This window comes from Pseudopodoces humilis, chromosome 15 (genome assembly GCF_049639895.1).
Source record: "Pseudopodoces humilis isolate 2021_Gansu_Grassland_sample_001 chromosome 15, ASM4963989v1, whole genome shotgun sequence".
Lineage (NCBI taxonomy): Eukaryota > Metazoa > Chordata > Aves > Passeriformes > Paridae > Pseudopodoces > Pseudopodoces humilis.
In genome coordinates this window covers 659,274-681,328 of record NC_142214.1, presented here as the reverse complement: position 1 = coordinate 681,328, position 22,055 = coordinate 659,274, and the positions used below count along the sequence as shown (strand labels likewise).

The following is a 22,055-nucleotide window of genomic DNA, read 5'->3' as shown; positions in this document are numbered from 1 at the left end:
CTGCAGGGGACACAGCAAGACCTTTACTTCTTTTTCTATTTGCTGCGTCATTCTGCAACAAATTTAGTATTTTCAGCTTGATTTGTGGTTGAAAGGACGATTGGGCACTTGCAGAACCGTAATTAACATTTGATAGGAGCCAGCCCTCCGAGAGCAGCTACCAAAGAGACTCGGGGCTGTGCAGCTGCCAAGCCCTGCGTGTTTCCCTGGGCCCAGGGCAGCTGAACTCTGGGGATCTGGAGCTCCTGGGCAGGACACACACCTGCAGCACACAGCAGGCTGCACTTGCTGCTGGCCACGGCACCACTGCTGGGAGGGAACAGAGCAAGAGCCTTTTATGAGAGCTGAGCCACTGCTCTTTGGTCTGTAGTGACAAAGGTAACAGGACACAGGGAGGATGCTGAGATGGGCAGAGCTCAGGCTGGAATCTGGGAACACAGCCCATGCTCTTCTGACCTGATCAGCATCTCCTGAGCGCCTGCATGGTCCTTCTGGAGCATCTTCTTGCTCTAGACATGCTGGTTTGTTAAAACTGAAAGCTCTATATGGTTTAGACCCAGCACGGGTCCAGCCCTGCTTGTTCTGGTGATGCCTTGGGATTTTAGCTTTTATATTTTCCTGTACTTCTTCAGTGTATGACTCTAAAGCCCCATAGCCTGTCAGTTACTGTCTTCCCATTTTGTTCAGACAAAATAGAATTCCTCACACAAAATACCACCTTTACTCACTCATGTGCCTCTGTGTTAAGTTGGGAGGATTTCTTGCTGCTGGGTGCTGGCCCTATGTCCTTTGTGATCATCCTCAATCCCCAGTACAGTTGAAACAGCAAATATTTCTTCTAGAAAGAACCTGTTTTCCTTGTGGATCACAGCTACCCAGACAGTGTGATGGCATCTTTGAGCTCTGACTAAGGAAGGAAAGGGAAAACCTGAGGTTGTGTCCTGGGCACAGCCCTGGGGATGGAGTAGGTGCCTCACTCATGGAAGAACCCAGCAGTGCCTCGTTACCAGAGGTGCTGAGGAAATGAGTCACAAGTCATTAGTGAAGAGCTCTCAGTTCATCCCTCCTTCAGGAAGAAGTAGCTCTTCTAGGTATTGTTAATGGAAATTGTTCTGAGTGCTTCAGCGTCAGGAATAGCAGTTGAATTGTTTCTGGGGAAGCATTATCTTGCCACACGAGCTGTCAGTAAACACAGGTGTATCTAACTTTCTGCTCAAGGAAGGGAGTTTTTAGTTGATTCAATTCCCTTTTTTCAAGTTATTGGCTGCTGCTGTTTCCCTTAATTTTCTTTTAATGAAAAAACCAAATATGACACTACATTGTACTGATTAACACAGTAAAAGGATTCTTAAATCCTCACATTCATTTACATATGGAGGGCTGAAGTGACTTGGATTGCTGATCCAGCCCCTCTGCAGGGCTGGCACTCAGAGCATCTGTCCCTGCACATCCCTGGTGTTTGGGCTTTCTGCTTTCCAGGGGCTGCTTCACTTGGGAATGGCTGCACTGACCACACTGCTGTCCCGAGGTCAGGAATCACAGAAATATTGGTCTGGAAGAGACCATAAATAAGGAAAACTTTTAAAAGGAATTTGGAGATTTTGTAGGTTCATAAAGCTGCTGCTGGCAGAGCTCTTCCTGGGACTGGGAATGGAATCAGTCATTTTACAGCACTCCCCCAGTTTAATGCTGACAGTCTCACGGTGACAGCTTTTAAAAGCTCTTTGTCTCATTAAAGTTCAGTTAACTCATTGCTGAAATTAGAAACTTTTATGATTAATGACTTGTGGTAGTTTGCTTTAGAGAAGATGCTTCCGAATCAGATCTGCTTTATTTCCCTGAATCACTCCTGAGAGTTGTGTTATTGCCTCAGTTATGACACAGTGACGCCTGGTGCTTCAAGAAAAATACCTGGTAGTGATGCAATTGGTGATACAAGAGCTGTGTCTGAGGAGCAATTCAGAACTACATGGCTGTAATAACACGAGGAGAGTGGTTTTTGGTGAACTCGCCAGCTTTAGCACATTTTAACAGAGCTGTGCCAGGCCAAAAGGCTCAGGATGAAGACAACAAAAGCCAGGTGGCATTCAGCTCGACTTGCTTTCTCTCCCTTTGTGAGTGCCTCTGGGCTGAGATGCAAATCCTGTGGGCACCAACCCTTGTGTTCCAACCCGGGCTCTGGGTCAGGAACAGCAGCTCCCCGAGCCCAGGAGCCAGGGCTGGGCTGGGGGCTCCAAGGGGAGTGTGATGTGGCTGGGGCTGGGCTGGGGGCTCCAAGGGGAGTGTGATGTGGCTGGGCTGGGGGCTCCAAGGGGAGTGTGATGTGGCTGGGCTGGGGTCTCCAAGGGGAGTGTGATGTGGCTGGGCTGGGGGCTCCAAGGGGAGTGTGATGTGGCTGGGCTGGGCTGGGGGCTCCAAGGGGAGTGTGATGTGGCTGGGTTGGGGGCTCCAAGGGGAGTGTGATGTGGCTGGGCTGGGGTCTCCAAGGGGAGTGTGATGTGGCTGGGCTGGGGTCTCCAAGGGGAGTGTGATGTGGTTGGGCTGGGGGCTCCAAGGGGAGTGTGATGTGGCTGGGGCTGGGCTGGCATCCCTGCTCCTCCCCAGCTCAAGGAGTGTGTAAGGGCTTCATCCTGGGCTTCACAGCATCCCACATCAGCTGGGAGTGCTGGGACTGATCCTGACACCGTCCCAGGGTGGCCTGTGCTCTGTGGTTTTCAGCTTTTATTTCAGCTGTTTGTTGTGATTCCCTGCTTTGAAACTGCTCGTGTCAGGCTACTCCCCTTAGTGTATTATAGTGGGATTTTTATGCAATACTTAATTCTGTTATCTTTAAAATTACAGACTTGGCCCATGCTTTCATACTCCACACCTCTCCTCTCCCTTTGAAAGGAATCCTACAAGCATTCTAAAGCAAGAAGTGTTTGTGGAGTGACTCCACGAGTATAAATAGCTCTCAAGCAGAGCAGCACCTGCCATCTTCGATAGTCTCTCACTTCCCACAAATCACTCGTGCACGCAGGGCTTGATCACAGCTATTGTTTGTGCTAAGCTTCCTCCTACTCCTGTAATCCTCCTGTTGGACTGGGTGGGATATTCTGCATACAGGAAAGTGTGGGGACATAAATTGCAGCTGAGTATTTGGTGGGCACGACAGGGTGCTCGTGTACGTGCTCTGCCAAGGGAATGGAGATGTCCACAAGCACCACCCTTCACATGGAAAGGAGGTGGCCCTTGCAAAGTGCCTGTGCCACACTGACTCTGCTCACTGAAGGGCTGGTGATGCTTCCCCACCATGGGAGCTCTGGCCTTGTGTGACAGCTGCACACATGGGAGCTGTGGGCTTGGTGAGCTGGGGGTGCTGGGATCTTGCCACGCTCACCTGGGTGGTGTCAGGCACATCGGCCTCCCTGTGCCCAGTGTGTCCCTGTGTCCCTCCCTGTTCCCAGTGTGTCCCTCCCTGTTCCCAGTGTGTCCCTCCCTGTTCCCAGTGTGTCCCTCCCTGTTCCCAGTGTGTCCCTGTTCCCAGTGTGTCCCTGTGTCCCTCCCTGTGCCCAGTGTGTCCCTGTGTCCCTCCCTGTTCCCAGTGAGTCCCTGTTCCCAGTGTGTCCCTGTGTCCCTCCCTGTGCCCAGTGTGTCCCTGTGTCCCTCCCTGTTCCCAGTGTGTCCCTCCCTGTTCCCAGTGTGTCCCTGTGTCCCTCCCTGTTCCCAGTGTGTCCCTCCCTGTTCCCAGTGTGTCCCTCCCTGTTCCCAGTGTGTCCCTCCCTGTTCCCAGTGTGTCCCTGTTCCCAGTGTGTCCCTGTGCCTCGAGGGCTGGAGAAGCCACGTTGCTGCTTCAGGGTGTGCAGAGGTTTGAGTTCAGTTGTCCTGATATATTCAGGTTGTTGGTACGTGGTTGGTGGCCCCTTCTGAGGAGCAAGGGTTGTACTGGACACCTTGGCTGAGCACAGCACTGCTTCTCTTTCCTGCAGACACAGCCAAGGCTGTTTTTATAATCTGCTGAAGGAAGGGGCACGTGGGGTTTATCCACCCTGGATAATGTTCATTATCTGCTGTACCTGGTGTGGCTCGTTCTTCCCTCAATTCCTCAATTCCCTCAATCCAGTTTCCCTGCAATTGCACAGCACGAGGCTGTTTGGGGATGCTCTCGCTGTGAGGGTTTCCTGACCTGCCCATGTTTCATCAGACCCCCACACCCTCCCCTTTTGCTGGACAATATTCCAGCTGCCCAAGACTTTCCTCCCAGTCTCTGCCAGGTGCTGTGGAGGCCCTGGAGAATCCCTGAGCTGAAAATGAGCTGGTTGGTGCTGCTGCAGGGGCTGTGGAGCCATCCTGGGGCTGGGCACGAGGAGGTGGCAGCTGGCAGGGTGGTGACACGGGCACTATTTAAACCTGGCACACGTGGCCACGCGCCTGAGACGTTCCTCAGGACGGCTGAGGGAGCTTGACATTCATAAATGATTCTTCTGACTCCTGCTAATTTTAGCCTCCAAGTGTTTACAAACAGAGCAGCATTCGTCCCTGCTCCTGATCCAGCAGGATTTCAGCCCCATCCCTGCTGGCATATTCCCTACAGGAAAAACAAAACGGGATACAAAGCAGTGGTAGCTAAGGGAGCATCAGACTGGAGGCACACACAGCCAGATCCTCATGATATAAATATGTATCTGCAGCTATCACAGTGTCACCAGAAATGAAAAATGCTATACACCATGGGACAGTTTTGGAGGAGAGCAATGGGGAGCAGGGAGCTGAAGCTGAAAGCACAGTTTTAGTGGTGCCCCAAGGTGGTGTCTGGCAGTGTTTCAGGGAAAGGCCAGGAGGGATGGCATGACAAGGTGTCACCAATTTGTGGTGACCAGCACTGAGCCCAGGTGCTGCCTCACACAGCTCAGGTGCTGGTGCACACAGCATCTCTGATCTGGACGTGCTGTTTGGCATCTGCTTTGGAATGAGGCGAGAGGAAAACATCCAAAAAAATTCAATTATATCAACACAGTTCACATGGAGCTTTAGAAACAGGTTGCTAAATACACACAAACCAGTTTAAAATCCTTTCCCTTTCTAAACTCTGGCCTCCAAGTACAGTCCTTTGAACAGGGTACATCTCCTGAAGTGTTTGTGGTTCTCTACAAAGGATGAGCAGGCAGAATCCTCCTGGGCTGGCAAGGCAAGGACCCACACTTGATTCTGGTCTAAAGGAGAAAGGCTGTAGCTGTGAGCTCTGCCTTGAGCAAATCCAAATCCCCCAACTTACCTGAAGTCTGATTTGTTAAAACATCTCCAGTCAGGAGACACTTGATTTTCAGAGCTAAAATTCTCCAAGACCAAGCCAGCTGCTACTCACTGCTGCAGCCAGCCCTTTGTGCTGTGGGAATCTGGTGGGTCAGGACTCACACAGTTCTATGAAAACAAAAGGGAAAGTATTTCTCATTTCTTTGCTCCTGCTCACACATGGCACCGTGCATGTCATCGAGATCAAAACTTGGTTGACACAGAAGAAATACCAGCTGCCATCTGATTAAGATGTGAAGTTTTTATGGGGTAGCTGCGAGTTCAGCTCAGCTGGAATGAATGGGAAGCCTGGGGACACCTGGCATGAGCAGAGCCATGACCTGAGGAGACAGGAGAAAGGTGCAGAAGGGCTCAGTGGAACAGAGGTGAGCTCATCTTCTGATCCCCAGTCAGGGCTGAACCTAGAGCATGTCTGAGTGAAGAAAATGATGGAAAAAATTCCATCAGGTGCTGCTTAAAATTGCTGCAAGTTAAAAAGAGCCAGGCAATGGGATGAACTGCACAGAGCTTTAAAGAAGGCAGTTCTGTGGAGGAGAAGAACAAAAGCAGTAGAGGTAATAGGCTCATGTCAGAGGAAGCAACTTTTTGTGTGGCTGCACACTTCTAGTGCTGCTTGGTGTGAAAGAGCACGCTCAAATTACCAGAATATATCTTGTCTTACACACTGTAAGCTTCTTGCAACACTCAGAACTTTCTTTTAAGGTGAGTTCCTTGAACTAAACAAATGTCTTTGTTTTTCCTTTAAGGAAACTCTGAACTTCGAGCATAACTGGTTTTTTTAGGTAACTTTGAGTCCAGAAATAGCCTGAAAAGCTAACTTTCACATTCCTCTCTCTGTCTCTCAGGCTTATAAAAATCAAACCCTGATTAATTTTTACAACACTCAAGGAAAATGTCAGACATGAAAATGTTATCTTATGCCACCATTGTATATGCAAGCCTCCAGCAATGTTAGAGTTCTGCTGGGCAAGCTTCCTTTCCACTGCTGCTGTGGGTGCTTTTTCCTGCTGCTGTTCTATCACCTTCCTTAAATTCAGCTGTGACTGCAGGGAAGGCTCACTCATGAAATGCTCCTTGCAGTCCTTTCCCTGCCCTTTACTGACGAGGCCACAGGTTTCTGTGCCAGGTCTCCCTTTGCACTGGGGCTTCAGGATGGTCTGAGTGTCCTTCTGGAGCTCTGCTCACCTTTGGGGTGATGCACATCCCATTTCTGGAGCTCAGCTCAGCTTTGGGGTGATGCACATCCCATTTCTGGGGCTCACCTTTGGGGTGATGCACATCCCATTTCTGGGGCTCAGCTTTGGGGTGATGCACATCCCATTTCTGGGGCTCACCTTTGGGGTGATGCACATCCCATTTCTGGGGCTCAGCTTTGGGGTGATGCACATCCCATTTCTGGGGCTCACCTTTGGGGTGATGCACATCCCATTTCTGGGGCTCAGCTTTGGGGTGATGCACATCCCATTTCTGGGGCTCACCTTTGGGGTGATGCACATCCCATTTCTGGGGCTCAGCTTTGGGGTGATGCACATCCCATTTCTGGGGCTCAGCTTTGGGGTGATGCACATCCCATTTCTGGGGCTCAGCTTTGGGGTGATGCACATCCCATTTCTGGGGCTCAGCTTTGGGGTGATGCACATCCTGCCTCCCCAGCTTCCTCTCAGCTGCACTGGGGCTGGAGCAGACCAGCTGCCACTGCCAGTCTGCAGCTCAGTGCAGTCAAACATCAAAGCTCCAGCTCCACTTCAAAACCCTTTAAGATTTAGGACTTGAGGAAGCAGAAGGAGGAGTTGTGAGGGGAGAGCTGTGGCAGGGAATGAAGTGCTGTGTGAGGGAGGGCACTTTGCTCTTGCTTTACACAGCAAAGAGCAGCGAGTGACTGTGATTTGTGCTTCTTGTTGTGTTCATGAGGGGTGTGGGACAGCCTTCACCTGAGCCTGTGGACAGCACAAGAACCACTCCCAGGCCTTTCATCTTTACCTTGTCACAAACCTTTTACCAGCCTTGGAGAAGGAGCCCTGGGCAAAAATCTGTTTTTACATCAAGGCACCTGGATTCAGTTTAGAACACCGAAATCTTCCTTCATTTTCTTTCCCTCCACCTGCTAAAGTTCTTTCTGCAGGTGTCTAACAAGAGATACCAAGTTAAGGATTTGTTTTGGTTGGTCATGGTCCCCAGTGTGTCCCTGGAGGGGACACACACCGCCTGGCACCTCTGCAAGGAGCCTGCCCCTCTGCTCTGGGTGCAATTCCTGCAAACACGGGCAGGGCTGGGCGAGCGAGGGGAGAGGGAGAGGGAAAGGGAGAGGGGAAAGGGAAAAGGGGAAAGGGGAAAGGGAAAAGGGGAAGGGAAAAGGAAAGGGAAAAGGGAAAGAGAAGGGAAAGGGAAAAGGGGAAGGGAAAAGGAAAGAGAAAAGGAAAGGGAAAGGGAAAGGTGCTCCTTTATTGCCCTGTCCCATTGCAGCACAGCCCCGGGGAACCTCTGTGAATGCTGTAAATGGTCACTGCACATCACTGGAGTCAGGGTGATGCTGCTGGTGTGAAGGAGAATTCTTAAACATCAAACTTGAGAAGAGGGGTAACCGCATCTGTTAGTGGTAATCTGGATAGGATTTTAAGACAGGAAGCTTCTTTTTAGGTTTTCAAGATTTAGTTTTTACTTCTCATTTGATTTGTAAGATGTTTAATTAATAGTTTTGCCTGTGGCAGTAATTGGTGAGTGATATCCCCCTGTCTTTATCCCAACCCAGGAGAGTTTTGTTCCATTTTCTGTGCCCTGCCCTGCTGAGGAGGGCAGTGATGGAGCAGCAGGACCTGGCACTCCTCGGGATGTACGATCTTTATCCATTCTCACTTGGATCTTCTAAGGGCGTCTCTGTTGATCGGACTGAATTACTTAGAGAAATTAAACTGCAATCTCGGTACCATCCATTAGCTGGAACTCTATTTGCGTGTAGCAGTTGTGTTTTGGCAATCAGAAGGAGGAGGATTGTGCACAGCAAGCTGTCTGCCCAAAAAAGATCCGTGTAGTGCCTAAGACTGCGTAGGAATAGGAAAGGTAAAAATAATGTGGGGGCCAAATGAAACATCCATCAGCACAGGGATGTGCCTGCTGGAGGACAGGCTGTGCTTTGGCCCTGTGTTTAGTATTTATCTCACCTGTAAATCCTCGTGGCTTTTATTGTATCACACGACTGGCAGTACAGAAATTGGCCAAGTCCAGTAGGAGCAGTGGTAGGCCAGGAAATAAGGAGATGTGCAGTGGATTTCTCTGGGCTGATTTTATAGGCACCACTGCAAAACAGTGGCAGTGGAACCAGACACATGCCTTACTTATTTTATCAACATTGAATAGACACCTCTAGATGCCAGCATGAATATTGAAATATAAATTGAAATGAGGATTAAGTACTTGTATTAGTGAGACTCTATCATGTCTGGAATCTTAAATGTAAGGCCTAATCCTGCTCTGCCTGAATGTAGGGAGAGTTTTACTGCAGATTTAACTGGGAACATACCAGGAGCCATCATGACAAAGCTTTAAAGGCACAATGTAAGATTCCTGCTATATAAAAGAGTAGAATCTGGACCTTTTACAAACCCCTGCCTACAGAAAAAAACTTCAACTTGAGAGTCAGCCAAAGAACCAAGGAAAATGTACACTGAGGAGTAATGTCACTACTGTATCTGTGTGAGTTCCAAAATTCCTCAGGGGATGTAAGTCTCTGTAGATGTTTTATGAGGGCAGGAAAAGCACGTCCATGACTTGAGTGTGTGTTTTATAGACACACCGTACAGCTACTGCACATTAAGCAGCGAGAGCTTTGCTGTATAAAAGCACTTACAGTTTACAGTTTCAGGTTGTTAAGTGATACTTGACCGAGCCAAGCCCGTGCCAAGTCAGAACTTCTGGGAGATGTTTGTGGGGCAGAAATACCCTCAGCAGAGGCACAGCTCGGTGCAGCAGGCTCTGCTGTGCCTGCTCCCAGAGAGGCAGCCCGAGCTGGCAGTATTGGAGAGCCCAAACATGATCTGCTGTGTCTCTGCCACAAAAGCCTCACGGTTCCCTCCACACCCGGAGCTGGGGAGCGCTTGCTGTGCCCGGGGCAGTGGCGTTTGTCCCTCCGGGAAGGAGAGCTCAGGAACCACACAGGGCTACACGTGATGCTCCAAGCATTTGTGCTGCCGGGCTTGTTGCCACGAGGTTTAAATGACTCCATCGCAATCCTGAGAGGCACACAAAAGGTGTGGAATTAGAACAATTTACTGATATTTGTCGTTAAATAGTGCTCCCCCCAACAAAGACTGCCTTGAATTCAAACCCTCCCAAGGCAGACAGAGCACCTGAACAGCACTCACATGGACACAGCAGATTTCAATGTACTAAACTTCTGCTTCTAAAATTCTTCTAATCTAAAGATTTCTCTGCACTAAACCTTCTTCCTCTGGGGGCCTGACTTATCTGGAGGTGCAGAAATTGCTGTAGATTCAGGAAGTCAGGGAATGCTGTCAGTGGAGGTACAGGTGAGTTTCTGTCTGAGCCTGGCTCTGCTGTGATGCCTGTGCATCATTTCTGTCACCACAGCATCCGAGGGCTTCTCGGCTTCCAGGGCTGGAGCTGGAAGCAGTGAGGGGACAATTACCCTGCTGTAGTTGGGAAGTGATGTACCAAGACACTGAGGCTCAGATTCGTGTCTAAATATTTGAGTTAGTTAAAGAAATTGTGTTGCAAGCCCAGACCTGAAGTGATTCCCTTAAAACAGAGAGCTGCTCACTTCAAAGTGAGGAACTGATGAGGCAATCTGAAGACACAAGTCAGCATCCCGACCACAGAGCCATCTCCACCAGGATACTCCAGCCATCAAGGCAGATTTCAAATTAAAGGCTGTGCAAACTGTACCTGGATTGCAATAAACCTTCATGTAAATCCCCTTATATTTTGCATGCACAACATGATATGCTAGCACTGTTTTAACTGACACTTCTAAGCCCTGGAAACCAGTAAGGGGAAAAACCAGCTCATTTTAAAAGAGCAGGGTAAGCTTCCTTTGCCCACCAGTTGGTACAATTCTTTCACAGCCTGCTGAGCTGCTGCTGCCTCCAGTGCAGCGAGTTTGATTGTATGGGCCTGCTTTGGTCAATGGAATAACTCCTCGTGCAGAACTGAACAGCTCTCCTGGCAAAGGTGAGAATGGCTCAGGTAAGGCAGGTTCACTGCCAGCACCAACACAGCGTTTATCAGTGACATTTGGTGCTGGAAATTTCTCAGACCAGAAGTGTGAATTGTCACTGACTCTCAGCAAAGACACTACAAGAACCTTTGACACTCAGGTCTAAGTTGTATCGGACAGCTGAAATCTCCTTGCTGGGGTTCATCAGCTGCTTCTGAGAGTGCTGGCTCAGCTGGACCAGAGAATCTCTCCTTGCCCTTTCCACTTCCAGCTCTGTGGATTCAGTGGGCCCTGTTTGGAGAGAGAGACAAGGGAAAGAGCCGGTTTTTAACCCCCTGGAGAGTCTCTGAAGTGTTAAAAAAACAAACAGCTGAAGAGGCTCCTGTGAAATAGACTTACATGGAGAGCACTCCAACTCCACTATCATCAGAGGGCTTACCGAATCCCAGAATCATTTTGATTGGGAAAGGCCTCTGAGATCATCAGATCTAGCTGTTAACCAGCACTGAGCCATGTCCCCAAGTGCCACATCTCTGTGGTTTTAAATACCTCCAGTGACCTCCACCAGCTCCCCAGCGATGCTCTCTGCATGTCACAGCTGACCTCACCAAGTGAATGGAGAGCCGGGCTCACAGCTCCCGATTCTTAGCTTAACCAGCCCTAACATCCCTGACTGCGCTCGATCCCGGTGTGCCGTGGCAGTGAGACTCCATCCCCGCCGTGTTTCATCACCCGCTTACTCCGAGGCCGGGCAGGGCAGGAGGGGCCGGGGAAAGCCGAGCTGTCCCCAGCTGTCCCCTGCAGCAGGGGACGGTGCCGGGCAGGAATTCGGCCCCACTAAAAATAGCAGTCCCGGGGCTGGTGCCGTGCCGGGGACCCCGGGGCAGGGCTCAGCTCCCAGCCGTGCCTCGCTGTCCCTAGGCCGGGACAAAGCCCCGTCTCCGCTCCGATCGGGCCCCTCGGTCGGGACAGGAGGAGCCCTGGCGGAACCGAGGGGCTCCCCCGGGCCCCGCAGGGCTCGCCCTCATCTCCGATTTATTCCGGGCTCTGCGGAGCGGGCCCGGGGCTGCCTGGGCTCGTCCTCCCCCGGCCCAGGCAGTTTTGCCCCCCCGAGGAGGACGGGGCGAGGGGCAGGAGGGGGTTAGGGTTAGGACACGCCGCTTTGTGGCACGGCTGAGGGGCTCTGGCTGCTGCCGGGGGTCCCGTCCTGCTCCCCGAGGGGGATGGAGGGGGTGAGCGGCGGGGCACAGCGGCAGGGCTGGGCTCGGCGTGTTCCCTGCCCAGAGAACCCGGTCCCCGCTCCGTGCCCCCCGGGCCCCGGCAGCAACAGGCTGCGGGCAGGGCAGCGGGCACGGCCGGGACCGAGCCCGGAGCCGCCCTGCGGTAGCCGCTCCCCGCCGGCCACGGTCCCGCTCCGGCCGAGGGGCAGCGGGAGCCCCGCTGGTCCCCGCACCGGGCAATGGAGCCCCGCTGTGGGGAGGGGGATGCGGGGAGCGGGGGGGGCCGGAGCTGCCCCCTCCAGCCCTCCTCGCTGCCGCGAGCGTAAACCTGCCGCCTCTTCTGCAGTGACGGGGACTCGCGTCCTCCTCCTCCTCCTCCTATCCGCGGCTGCAGCTCTGCTGCTCCATCCCATTATTATTAGGGGAGGATGCGAAAAGAGAAAAACCCAAACCCAACACACCCAAGCAAACGCCCCCCCCCGAGTGACGGTACCCCCCTCCCCCCGGTCGGTGGCACTTGCAGGACCAGCTGCGCTTCCCTGGCCCTGGGGAGGGGAGGCAGAGCCGGGGAGGCGGGGGAAGGAGGGGGCCGGGGCCAGGCAGGCAGAGGGAATATCGCTTTTGTCTCCGGCACGGCGAGCGGCGCAGGGGCTCGGTGCTGCGGCTGCCGGAGCCCCCCGCTCCCCGCTCCGCTCCCGCAGGCACCGCGGCGGCGCCGCCGGGCTCCGAGGCTCCGCGCCGGGGAGCGGGCAGCTCGCCGGCTCCTCATTTCCCCCCCGCTCCCCTTCTCTCGCTGTTATTTCTGCCTTTTCGGCGTAGAGGATCCCCCACACGCTCGCACGCCGCCCCCCGCCCGGGGTTTCTTTGAGTCCGGCCGGAATTCGCGACGCTCCCGGGGATTTTCCCACCCAAGCTGGGGTCTATGAGCGGGAAGGTGATCAAGCCCAAAGAAGAGAAAGATGCTTCCAAGGGTAAGGCAGGCGCAGCCGCCCCGATAAGCGGCTCGTTCCCCGCGGACAGCCCGACCTTACCGGGCCGGGAAGGGGGCACGGCTCCGGGGGCAGCCCCGGTCCGGGGAGCCGGCTCTGGAGGCGGCGGTGCCCGCTGTGCCCGGGGGCCGGCGCGGCTGCGGGGGCCGCTCAATGCGGCACGGCGGGGTCGGGGCCCCCCCGTTCCCCGGGGGAGGGGGCGGCTCCCGGCCGGGGCCGGGGGTGCTCGGTGCTGCGGCGGGCCCGGCCCCGGGGCCACCGCCAGGGAGACACGGGGCCCCGGGGCGGGCCACGGGGGACTTCACTGCCACGGGGGACTTCACTGCCACGGGGGCTTCCTGGCCATGGGGGCTTCCTGGCCACGGGGGCTTCCTGGCCACGGGGGCTTCCTGGCCATGGGGGACTTCACTGCCACGGGGGCTTCCTGGCCATGGGGGGCTTCCCGGCCATGGGGGGCTTCCCCACCCCGCTTCGCCCCGGGCCCCGCGGCGCGGGGGGCATGGCTGGGGATGTGGGGGTCCCTGCCGGGGTACAGTGGGGTCCGTGCCGGGGTCTCTGCTGGGGTACAGGGGGTCCCTGCCGGGATACCGAGGGTCCCTGCTGGGGGTCCCTGCCGGGGTCTCTGCCGAGGTGCAGAGGGTCCCTGGTGGGATGTGGGGTCCCTGGTGGATGTGGGGTCCCTGCCGGGGTCTCCCCGGGGTCATGCAGGTGGCGGTGTCCCCCTGCCCATCCCGGGCGGGCTCGGGGTCCCTCGGGGTCCCCCGCACTCAGTGTGTGCTCGCTGGGGCCCGGCCTCCCCCAAGGACCAAAAGCCACCTTTATTCACTGATCCTGGCAGACCGAGTGGGACACTGGCGTTTACTTTCAGCGGCCTGAGAGGCCGAATCAAAGCAATCCTACCTTTCTATTCTTGATAAAAAGTTTTTTTTTGTTTCATGATTTTGAAAGTTTATGTTTAACACTTCGGAGATCTTTCTTTTTTTTTTTAATGTGAGTTTTTCCCCAGCTGTTTTTCCCGTTCCTACTATGTTCTGTCTTACGTCCAAAACCTTAGCGTTTGCATCACGTTTGTTCTTAGCAACACAATCAACTTCACTACTCGGATGCATTGCAAAACCTTCCTTTTTTCCTAGATAAATGTGTTTTGCCTTTGCATTATATTCTTTGAAGTTGAGTTGGTTTTGATTTTTTTTATGGTGGCTTTATGCACTATATTGCGCTTTAAATAATTTATTAAGCAGAGCAGAACAAAAGATTCCCGCCTTTCTGAGGAATTATTTTGTGTGATTTAGAACTGTGTTATAATCGTAAGCAAAAAGAAACTGCCATACTTGTACTGTGCTTGCCTGAAAGCTTATTTTTAAAATCAAGCTTACATATTCCATTCTGTGCTAGGATTCCGGGTTTTAATGGCATACATGATGTCTGAAATTGCCTGTGTAGAGGCTGTGGCACGTTTGAGACCAGCGGGACAAAGGCATTTGTGTGTGTTAATGAGTCAGTGGGTGCTGCCGGGACGTGCGAGGCTGTGATGTCGGTGCTGCCACTGAAGGTGAATATTCTGAGGTGAATATTCCCAGGAAAAGCAGTCGGTGCTGACACTCCGCTCCAGGAGATGCTGCCGCGCTCTCTGAGCTCGTATCAAAACTTTCTGTGCCAGCACCAAGGGAAGAGGCAGCTTTAGCTACAGCAGGAGGAGCCGGTCCATGTGTGAGGTACTCTGTGAGTCAGAGCACCTGTGAAACAGCTTTAAAAAGGCTCCGGGATGCTGAGAAGGAGTTAATGTTCACTCCTTCGTGTGCAGGCTGCGTGCTCGTCTTCAGCCTCTTCAGTTGTGGACAAAACTAGGAAATGGTTTTTCCACTGAACCACCTGGATTCTCTTCTGGTGATTGCAAGTGTTAATACTCTTGAACGGGAATGTTTAATTTCGCTCTAGCTTTAGTAAATCCAGGCAGTGATGGGTGGGATTTTTGTTAGATTTTTTTGGTTTGACTGTTGTTTTTTTTTTTTAATACAATAAAACAGAAATTTGCCTGAAAAGGATGGGATACCATTTCCTGCGTTTTTCTGCAGGTGTTCTGTGGCACTGGAGTCCTGAGAGAGAGCTCTGTGGTTTTGGGTTAGTTAACCCCTCTTTCATAGAACAATACAATCATGGTTTATGTAATTTTTATTATTGTGGTGATAGTTCCTGTACCCCCATTCTGCAGGGTCACACGGTGCAGTTTGAATACCTGCTGGAAATGCAGGTTATGTTTGCCTGATAAATGTGGAATGCTCCTCACTGAGAGCACTGGCAGCTTTTCTTACTCCTGAAGCTTTCTTGGGCATGGCAGGGCCATGCACGAGCTGAGCTTTGCTGTAGCTCTCTACAGAATTTCACAGCACAACTGGCAGAGCTGGGCTCTGGGAGCTGTTGAAAGACACTTTCTTCAGTCGGATTTTGGGGTGGGTCTTTTTAGAAAAAACTGATTTATACAGAGCCTTGAAAGGCCCTGGGTTTTGGTGGGAATAAGCACAATCCAGAGCAAATACTTAACTGCCTTGCAATGGCTGTTTGCAGTTAAATTACCCTTGTGTAAAGTCTGTGCTGGTGTCAGTGGAGTGGCATTTGTTTTTCTTTTTACTAAGGGGATTATGTACTGTTGGCTTCCCCATCAAAGCAGATGCAGGGGGATCTTTTCCTGTCACCGTGCTGTCACCACAAGGAACTCTGATAGCTTTTGTCCAAAAGTCTGATAACCTCAGCCATAAGTAGTGAGAAAATGCAGAGTGTATTTTCTTCTGCAGACAGCAAAATAGGAACATTTTTGAGGCTGAAAGCTTCTAATCTGAGAAGAGTGTATTGAAATAGTGACAGGAACAGTGAAGACTTTGGAGTACAGGTACTATTCTAATTCAGTGACAGCAGAAAACAAAGCACTTAGAGAAATCACTTGGCAGGAAAAATAGAAGTCAGAATTTTGAGGTATCTATTACTGCTTTTCCTGCCTTTATGGGAATATAGTATAATGCAGCCTGTGATTGAAAGGTCTGGAGAAAAGCTGACGAAAATAAAGCCGCTGATCTCAACAGTTATATTTCTATAGTACTGAATCATGAGAAAGTAACTTACTTCAGGGACTGGAGAGGAGCAGCATGTAAGCTGACCACGTCTTGGTCTGAGTGCACGGAATCAAAATTAGCAGCAAGTGCAGCCCTGGGTGAGAAGGGGGAAGGGAGCTCGGTGCTGAGTGCCTCGAGTGCTGCTGGGCCAGCTCAGCTCAAGGCAGGACATTTCTTTGTCTTCTTGTCAGAAACTGGGGTGCCACTTCTTCCACATTCCAGACCAAAAGCCCACCAAGCTTCAGCTGCAGTTTAGGATGTGAACTCGAGGATCTGTTCAGGCAGATGTTTGCCAGCAGCAGATTGGGTCGTTTTGTGGTTAATTGGTGCTATTGACTTACACATCAGAACTTGTGGTTGTATTACAAACATTTAATGACACCAAAGAGTGAGGGTTAAACACAATGGTTTTGTTTTGTTCACTTCACACTAGAGATCTCTGAGCCTCCTGTCTGAGATTCCAGATTTCACTTTGAAATCAGCCTGCGCTGCCCACTGGAAAGCGACAGCCAAACTCTGGGCCATGACCCATGCTATGCTGGATATTAATGCTGCAGGTCACAATAGACACTCAGCACTTGGCTGAGGTCCTGATCCATTCACAACTCCCATTGGCACCAGTGGGAGTTCTCTGTGTCTGCCTGTGGCTCTGCCTCTGATTAGTGGGTGGTTGTTAATGTGCCCATGCTAGGAATATTTACAGTAACTACCTCCTGTTATGACTCATTATTTGGGACTGCCTTTGGTACCACAAACGACAGTAACTCTTTATGAAAGAAACATCCTTCCCTCTCAATCCCGAGACAGTGGCCCCTCACATATGTTGAGAAAACGTCAGCAGCTAAAAAGTGGAAGCAGCCTTGAGATCCAAATGCCAGCACATTCGTGCTGGTGCTCTTGAATGATTTTCAGAGGAAATCCACAGCAAGGCAGCATTTTCAGGGATGTGCTCCACACTCTGGGGTTTCTTGCAGCGTTGGTTCTTGTGTGGCCGCTGTCCATGCCAAGAACTCGCACAGAAGGCAGTAAAAGTCATCTTTTTTTTTGCTTCTAGAGGAAAACTTAATAATGGCTGCTTCTTGACAAATCTCATCTTCAAAGGCAAGAGTCCCAGGCAGATGAAGGCTGGAGGACAAGTGGCCCCACAGAGCGTTGCAGGGTGCTGTAAAGGAGGAGCAGCAGCAGCCCCAGCCATGCAGAAGAATTTGCAAGGCTTGGGCTTCTGGCATCTCTGCTCTGGGACTTGTCACTGGCTGGATTTGTGCCATTTCCTGGCATTGCTGCAAGGCACTGCTCATACCCCAGAGCTGTGGGAATTGAGTGTGCCAGGGTAGCCTTGGGGCAATGAATGTTCACTTTCTGCTTCTGTCCCTCCGTGTGTGGCAGTGCTGTTGTGTTGAAGACGTGGCTCCACACTTGTGAATCCATGCTTTTATAAAATCCTCTGTAAATCTGGAGTGTCCTGTGTACAAACAAAGCATCTGTAACTCCAAGAGGACAAGCTTCACACCCTGGACAACCTATAGCTGAGCATTTTCAGAGCAGGGTTTTTGTGGTGATGTGCATTGGAGGGGAAGAGCCCTGTTGGTGCTCCCACAGATTCCGTGGTCTCAGATCTCCTCTGTGGGACTGAAGGTTTCTTTGTCACTCCTGTCCCTCTCAGCTGAGCCTGGCTCTAGGGCTGGTGTAGCCAAACTGTTTTTCTTTCCTCAGCTACGTCATTTGACCAATTAACAAATTTAACAAAATTCCATGTTTTTCCCAAAGTATGGCTTGGTCAATCATACGTGAAAATGCATGTTGAAAACCAAAATGAGACAGCTTATGATATAAATGTTATTTACAATTTCTGTGTGCGGTATCTTGGGTGAAGGGTTTCCTTGAATTGCCTGCTCTGGTTTCTTGCTCAATATTTGTATTGTGTTGCTGAGTGAAATGAAGGCAAAAATAATTTAAATTGCACCCTCAGGCAGGTAACAATTCAGTTCTTTTCATGAAGAGAGTGTAAAGTGGGACTGTTCTCCACTTAATTAGTTTTGTGAGAGTGATGTGTAAGGCAAGGTCAGTGCTAAAGGAAGAAAGGGCTGGCATGGATTGAACACTGCTTACGTTGTTTGAATAATTAGAGCAGCACTGGGAGGTGGGAGGGAGCAGGGGACAGACATGAAGTGTGGAGAAGAGATATTCCTGAAACAGCAATCGAATTGCCATTGATCTGGGCTGCATTACATGTACACAGTTCAAGATTGACTAAATCTGAGCTAGTGGTGCTTGGTTTCCTGTGACACTGCTTGTGCTTGTAGCTGAAATGAAGGTGTATTTATAGAGATCCCTCTGCTCTGTGGCCCAAGGAATCTCTAGATGCTTTTCAAAATCTGGGGCTTGACATAATTGATAAAAGGCTCTCTAGGTTGCTTTAACAATAAATTGTTTAACCAGTGCTTGATATCTTTGATACATGTGCTTTTAGTTACCACCCAATTTAGGATGAAATTTAGGCTTAGCTGCTGCCTTTAATGATGGAAGTTTAGGAGTTCTGAGCCACTTTCCCCTACCCCCATTGCCTTTTTTTATTCAAATCCAGCAGTAATTAGCACTCATCTAATTATTTTATTTTTCTGTTCATTTTGTGCATGGAATCACAGAATGGTCCTCACTGGAAGGGAGCACTGTGGTCAGTGTGCTGTCAAATTGCTCACACAGAAACATTTTCCCTTTGGATTTTACATGTGCTGTGGAGTTCTGTGCAGCTGTCTTTCATGTGCAGCTCACACGTGAAATCCTTACATTGCTCTTACATCTCAATTTGCCCAAGTTGTGCTACACAACTGCCTGGAAAACAAGAAATATTTTAATTGTTATTGTACACAGTGCTCCCAGCTGCTGTCACACGTTGTTCCTCCGAGTGCTGCAGGAGAATAAGAGACTGGGATGGAGCCAGTTGTCACTGCGAGCCACTGTCACTTCTTGTGGGGTGCAGAGCTGGCATACCCGACCCTGCAAGTGTTCCCTGTTGAAACACAGATGTGGAGCATTTTGGGGAGCTGCAGCATTGGTGGGAGGCTCAGGGGTGTGTGTTTCCTGAGGGAACGCTGTTGGTGGCTGTTGGAGGCCGTCAGGCAGGGCAGGTGCTCAGGTGTTGTCCAGAGCAGTTGTTCTCAGGAGCAGTTGTTCTCAGGAGCAGTTGTTGTTCTCCAGGAGCAGTTGTTGTTCTCCAGGAGCAGTTGTTGTTCTCAGGAGCAGTTGTTGTTCTCAGGAGCAGTTGTTGTTCTCCAGAGCAGTTGTTCTCAGGAGCAGTTGTTGTTCTCCGGAGCAGTTGTTGTTCTCCAGAGCAGCTGTTCTCCAGAGCAGTTGTTGTTGTCCAGAGCAGTTGTTGTTCTCAGGAGCAGTTGTTGTTCTCAGGAGCAGTTGTTGTTCTCAGGAGCAGTTGTTGTTCTCAGGAGCAGTTGTTGTTCTCAGGAGCAGTTGTTGTTCTCCGGAGCAGTTGTTGTTCTCAGGAGCAGTTGTTGTTCTCAGGAGCAGTTGTTGTTCTCAGGAGCAGTTGTTGTTCTCAGGAGCAGTTGTTGTTCTCAGGAGCAGTTGTTGTTCTCAGGAGCAGTTGTTGTTCTCAGGAGCAGTTGTTGTTCTCAGGAGCAGTTGTTGTTCTCAGGAGCAGTTGTTGTTCTCAGGAGCAGTTGTTGTTCTCAGGAGCAGTTGTTGTTCTCAGGAGCAGTTGTTGTTCTCAGGAGCAGTTGTTGTTCTCCGGAGCAGTTGTTGTTCTCAGGAGCAGTTGTTGTTCTCAGGAGCAGTTGTTGTTCTCAGGAGCAGTTGTTGTTCTCAGGAGCAGTTGTTGTTCTCCAGAGCAGTTGTTCTCAGGAGCAGTTGTTCTCCAGAGCAGTTGTTCTCCAGAGCAGTTTTCTCCTGCAGCCACGCTGGCGTACGCTCGGGCAGCTCTGTCATGTGCTCTGCTCTACGTTCGCTTCTCGTCTTGCAGAGCGGTGACTGAACGTTCAGAGACTGCCAGAAATAGCTGCCTGCTTTCAAGTGATTGGGCAAGGAGAGCTGGAGTGACTTTCATCTGCTGCTCTTCCCTTCTCCGCTCTGCCCCGTGTTTGCTTTCCCAGGAAAGGATATTGGCTTTTCATTTGTTTTGGCAGAACTCAATAAAAGGTGGTAAAAGTGAAGTAAGTCAGAAGGGATCAAATGGCAAGGCTCTCCCTGAGCACCTGATGGGCAGCAGCAGCGAGTCAGGAATCTGGCTCCAGCTGGAAGAGGATTTCTGGGGTGAAGTGTGACCTGTTTCAGATCCACTGCAAGGTCAGGACACTGCTGGAGGAGTGTCTGCTCCGGGGCTGGAGCTGTGCCTGGCTCTTGGCCACACAGAGCTGTGCTCCTTGGCTGCTGGAGAGCAGCACGTTTGGCTCCTTTGGCTGGAAGAGAGCTTGGGGTGTTTGTTTTGGGCTTGGGTTTCATGTTGTTTGTTTCTGGGGTTTTTTTCTTTTCAGATTACCGGTGCAAACCCCAGTTTTCAAGTTCTGTTTGTATAATTGTGTCTTTGGGAGGAATTTCTGGGATGTTTGGAATTACTGTAAATAACAGGCTTCGAACAGGTATCCTGTTAGTGGGTGATGGAGAGGAGTGCAAGCTTTGTAGGTGGTGATCCAGCAACTCCTGTGCAGGGAGGGAACAGGACAAAGATAAACTTGTACTTCTCCCTAGTAGTTCATTTAAGAGCAGTAGATGCTCTTGTTTAGGGATGCTTGATTTAAGTGGCAGCAATTAATGAGTGTTGAGGAGAGAAGGATTATGCAGAGCTGTGGAAGTTGTCAGTTCTTTTCATGGCAACTTTCAGGATTTAAAAATTTGAATTTGTTCCCCCACTGGGACATAAGCAAAACTTCTTTGAGGTTACTTGGGGAAAACAGCCACACTGGAGCTATTTTAAGGAAAAAGACCTGTCAGGTTTTCCATCCCTGTCCTTGTTCACCCTTGGTCTGAAAAGGCCGCCCGTCAAAACTGAGATGTTTTCGCAAGACTTTTGAGTATGATCAGAAAAATTAGTTAGACACTTCTGAACAATGTTAGGAAGATATTCAGAAATACCTAACAGCTGAAAAGCAGCAGGGTTTGAGTCAGTGGTGTGGAGGGTGGCAGGAAGCTCAGCAAGGTGGTGAAGCTGTGCCTTTCGGTCTGGAAGTGTGTGGCTTTTATTTCACTGCACGTTTGATCATGAAGGATGATCTTTCAATTGCTTTGTGGAATGAGTAAGAGGTGCCAGGCTGAGAGTGGAATGGGGAGAAAGTGTGGTGCCATGGCAGGAGAAAGCAAATTCTGTCAGACTTTGAACAATGGGAAATCAGCTTTGAAAAGTCTCTGGAGAGCACAAGGGAGCTGAAGAATGTAATGGGAGAGGAGATATTGTGGGCATAACTCGTAGTAATACCAGACTGCACTGAAAGCACACAGGTTTGACAGCCTGAAATGGTGCAGAAAAGACTTGACAATCTGTTCTGCAAGGTGCCAAACATCTCCACCTTCCATTTACCCCAGACCTGTTAGTGCTCTGGTTTGGGCCCCTGTTACTGCTGAAGATTAATAGATTACGTGAACACAGGTTGATGTGCGGTGAAGGAACAGCAGAGTTTATTTTTCCCCCAGGATTTATAGGCTCCTGACCACGGCCAGGGATTGGATGGTCAGGATAACACTTTCTCACTGCACTGGCCATGAGAGATGCCCATCACAAGACGTGGAACAGAAAGAATGTACACATATCTATGTTTACAGTCACTGTCCTGGGAAAGTCTTTAGAAAACCATGTCAGCAAGCTCAGAAGCTGAGTTTTCAGGGTGACAGGCCCCTATCAGTGAAGGCTGGATATTCTTGTCATGCCACATTGCCACTATCACAATTCTCACGTTAAATGGATTTCAGAAGGAGCCATTGAGTGTGCATGAGGAATCTGAGTGACAGCAGGCCTGGAAAAGAGATGGAGAAAGCCTGGCAGGCTGTGCTGGGTCCCTGAGCTGTGTGTCCCTGAGCAGGTGACACTCCTGTGTCCCTGAGCTGTGTGTCCCTGAGCAGGTGACACTCCTGTGTCCCAGAGGAGGTGACACTCCTGTGTCCCTGAGCAGGTGTCACTCCTGTGTCCCTGAGCAGGTGACACTCCTGTGTCCCTGAGCTGTGTGTCCCTGAGGAGGTGACACTCCTGTGTCCCTGAGGAGGTGACACTCCTGTGTCCCTGAGGAGGTGACACTCCTGTGTCCCTGAGCTGTGTGACACTCCTGTGTCCCTGAGC

At 50.8% G+C, this 22,055-nt stretch overlaps 1 protein-coding gene and 1 long non-coding RNA gene across 3 annotated transcripts in view; one reads left to right on the top strand and one right to left on the bottom strand.

Annotated features, from left to right (window-relative positions):
* Positions 1 to 7,995: 7,995 nt before the first annotated feature.
* On the bottom strand, positions 7,996 to 12,812 carry LOC148183050 (uncharacterized). The gene is made up of 3 exons (XR_015773849.1): positions 12,714 to 12,812; positions 10,610 to 10,753; positions 7,996 to 9,518 (listed from the first exon to the last, which is right to left on the bottom strand). It is a non-coding gene; the product is annotated as an uncharacterized LOC148183050 (long non-coding RNA).
* The window catches only part of FGF13 (fibroblast growth factor 13), a 190,762-nt gene continuing 181,075 nt past the window's right edge, over positions 12,369 to 22,055 (top strand). The window contains exon 1 of one of the 2 annotated variants that reach the window (XM_005526101.3): positions 12,369 to 12,653. In XM_005526101.3, coding sequence (XP_005526158.1) covers positions 12,605 to 12,653 — 49 coding nt within the window. In that variant the 5' untranslated portion in view covers positions 12,369 to 12,604. The remainder of the gene's footprint in view (positions 12,654 to 22,055) is intronic. The other variant, XM_014255348.2, reaches the window with a different exon arrangement.